This window comes from Onychostoma macrolepis, chromosome 05, assembly GCF_012432095.1.
Source record: "Onychostoma macrolepis isolate SWU-2019 chromosome 05, ASM1243209v1, whole genome shotgun sequence".
NCBI lineage: Eukaryota > Metazoa > Chordata > Actinopteri > Cypriniformes > Cyprinidae > Onychostoma > Onychostoma macrolepis.
Window position 1 is genome coordinate 44,728,803 of NC_081159.1, and position 3,575 is coordinate 44,732,377.

Here is a 3,575-nt window from a genome sequence, read left to right on the forward strand (position 1 = left end):
CGAAGTGAATTCCAAGCATGAAGAAGTAAACTTAAAATTGACTCAAAATTGTGACTTAAAACATACTACAACTTCAGGTTATTTAATAATGCACTTTGAAAATATACTTTCAATGCATTGTTACAATGATCATTTTCAGCACACAGTTAAAAAATATTCAGAAAATATATTTAAGTAAAGTGCAAATAAATATACTCTTACAGAATAAACAGAACTTTCAATTCAAGTATATTTTGGTAAAAGTATATTTTCTAAAAAAAAAAAAAAAATTTAATTACAAGCAAGTATGTTAAAAGCAGTATTTTGAAAATAAGCAAAAGCATGATGCTAACATACTTAAAAAAAAAAAAAAAAAAATTTAAAGATCGTACAATTTTTGTTAGTATATCTGCAGTGTACTATTAAAACAGGGAATATATTACAAATACAATAAAGTATACTTTTTTATTTTTTCCACTAGGGCTCTGAAGTGCTTACACTAAACTCTGGCACACAGCTAGTGAGTAGTGTGTACTACTTCAAGCGATTTTAAATGCATTTGCAGATGAAAAATGTACCTGTCATGTGTCAGTTGTGCACTGAAGAAAACACACGTCTCGAATGCATAAAACAGTGCAAATATTCGCTGTTCATCATAGTGGATCAATTTGATCCGTGATCGACATTAAGGGCTGCTTAAGAATAAACTGCTCATCAAATTATCCTGACTCACTGAACCTGGATCTAATTAGTGAGATCCCCCAGGTCCCGCCTACCCACTTCAAGATCTATTTAAGCAGCAGCCCAGTCAAGCAATCTTCACTTTTCTTGCTTTTACCAGATGAGCTGATCTGGAGAAGAAGTTCATCAGGCTGTCATCCACGTGAGTATACATCACTTAAGATTAGTGATGAGAGAAATGAAGCACTGAACCAATTGCTTCGAAAAATGATTTGATGTTTCGAAGCACTTGAAACAGCACATGCTGGTGAAAACGTTGTAAACGCATAAAGAACTCAGACCAAACATGCAAACAAATGGAAATGTTTAATACTGTTAAATATTAGTGCTTATGTCTCAAGTGTAATCAAAATACACAATGAACTAACTGATTTATATAATTAAGTGTTTTCATTAGAGCCGTCTATAAAAACCAGCAGGCAAGAGTAGTGTTATCAGTCAGAAGGAGGTGAATTTAATTCAATTGTAAGCTTACTTTGTTATTTTTAAGGTATGGTGTGATTTGTAGGGTGAAGGTACTGAATGGTTTTTACACTTCAATTATATAGCCATCTGCGTTAAAGGGAAGTTCTTTTGTTTAACCCACAACACCTGGCCCTGAATTCTTCACTTTTATTATGAAATTGTGGGATTTCATGTCGCATGATTAACTGGGCAACCAGAAGCCACAAGTGGTTCAAGGGTTCACTTTGAGTTCAACACCCCTTAGTGGTGAACCATCGGAGTTTTGAAATGGTGTGACGTAACGAAGTTTCGTTTGCTAAAATCACGTGACCTGGCCAGTTTGATACTGGCTCTGAAACACTGGTGTTTTGAAGCACTGTTTTGAACACGCCCATCACTAAGATGTAGTATTTTTATACATATACATATACACTTATATACTTAGTTCTATAGTATATAGTTCTGGTATTAAATCTATGATCTCATTTTCAGATTTCTTCAAAGATGTCCTACCCAACAACTCTGGAACTCATTGGTGGTGGAGGAGGTGCTTACTCTTCATTTACTGGTGTGAATAACGGTGCCAGTTTAGAGAAGATTGGCGTGTGGGTGGGTGGATGGCAGGTGAAGGCTGTCAGGGTTTGGCTTTCAGATGGCAGAAGTGCAACCTTTGGCGATCCAGATGGACCGTATCAAGAGTACGCGTTCAAACTTAATGAGTGTTTCACCTCACTGTCCCTCTGGGGGAACGGAGCAGGAACGCGTCTTGGAGCCATCAAATTCAAGACCAACCTGGGTGGAGAATTTTTTGCAAAGATGACGAGCTGGGGCTTAAAAAGAGAATATCCCATTGATGTCAGCTCTGGATTTTGTCTGGGAGTTGAAGGAAGATCTGGTTTAGATATTGACTGCATGGGATTTGTGTTTCTCCACGCCGTTCAATCAACTGTTCTCACAAATGTCAACTATCCCACAATAAACCAACTGATACCACAAGTGACCGTAGAAGAGATCAAAGACGTCACTTACAGAAACGACACCTCTGCCAAACAACAGCAAAGAGTTGACGCTTCAGAGAAAGTGACCAGAAAGTCTTCATGGTCTGTGAGTGACCGCTTTACCTCAACATTTAGTATGGAAGTGAAGGCAGGGATTCCAAAGGTTGTGGACGTTTCTACAGGATTCAGTTTCAGCGTTGGCCATGAAAACACTTGCAGTCATGAGCAGACCAATGAGACCACTGAAACCCTGTCGACCATGATTGATGTGCCACCTAAAAAGGCAGTGAATGTTAACGTCACTATCGGAAGAGCCACGTTTGACCTGCCTTACACTGGCACGGTGAAGATCACTTGCAAGAACGGCAGTGTGTTGCAGTACGAAACCAAGGGCCAATACAAAGGCGTCACTTACACTGCTATCAAAGTGAATACGCAAGAATTTGGTCTGTAATGTTAAGATGCATTCTTCTTGGCTGGGCTTTTTTTTTTTTTTTTTTTTTCTCCCCAGCAATGTATGATTTTCTTTTTATGACTTGAGCTCTTCTTTCTTTGTTCCATCTCAAATGTCTATTTGCTCCACTATTTTTGACAGGTGAAATACTCGGCACTGTCTTTTCCAAATGTTTTCTAATTCTATTATAAAATGTTCATCACTTAAATCACTCACTAGTACCGTATTATCGGTGTAGTACTTCATAGAAGAATTTTAATGTTCAATTTCACATTTAATAAAAGTCTTTCATGAGCCCTTTGTACTGTTTGTCTGTATTTAAGTGTTGCTTCATTGACTTTTTTTTTTTTTAATTTAAGGAGGTCTTCTGAGGTTGTTTTACAAAAGCAGGTTGTTGAAAATAATTCTCTGGAAATGTGTAAATATGCAAACTGCAACAATAGTGATCATTGCTAAAAATAAACAAGTCTTTATCCAAAATATGTAAGACGTTACAAGTTGATGCAAACTGTTTACTTGTTTATCCTGGCTACTTCAGCAAGAAAATATCGGAGTATATCAGTGCAACTGAATTGAATTCATATAGGTTCACAAAGAGCTCAAAAGGAAACCCTTACAGCTGTGGCCATAATTATTGACACCCTTGGAAAATATGAACAAAGAAGCTTGTGAAAATAAATCTGCATGAATCTTTTTGATCTTTTCCTAAAAGTTCACAAACCTAACCTTTTATAGAAATAAAACAATTGAAGATGAAGTCTTTTTATGAAGTGTTTTTCTTAAATGTATGTTGGCCACAATTATTGACACCCCTAGGAAATGTGTAAAATATCTCTGTATGTTCCCGATTGTTGCGTCCTGAGACACATTTATTTGATCTGTGTTTTGTGGTATGTTTTCTTTTGTTGTTTTTCTTTTTTCATGTCTACTGTTGTCACTGTCGTGGAGGTGATTGGATA

The 3,575-nt window shown here is 36.7% G+C and overlaps 1 protein-coding gene across 1 annotated transcript; it reads left to right on the forward strand.

Annotated features, from left to right (window-relative positions):
• The first annotated feature begins 734 nt into the window (after nt 1-734).
• On the forward strand, nt 735-3,022 carry LOC131540455 (aerolysin-like protein). Its single transcript, XM_058775272.1, has 2 exons — nt 735-862; nt 1,657-3,022. Exon 2 carries the CDS (start codon nt 1,669-1,671, stop codon nt 2,614-2,616), a length of 948 nt encoding a protein of 315 aa, XP_058631255.1. The 5' UTR covers nt 735-862; nt 1,657-1,668; the 3' UTR covers nt 2,617-3,022.
• Nucleotides 3,023-3,575: the final 553 nt, after the last annotated feature.

Bases quoted from the DNA above. Each gene is read 5' to 3' on its own strand.
- LOC131540455 (XM_058775272.1), top strand. From the start codon at position 1,669: ATGTCCTACCCAACAACTCTGGAACTCATTGGTGGTGGAGGAGGTGCT.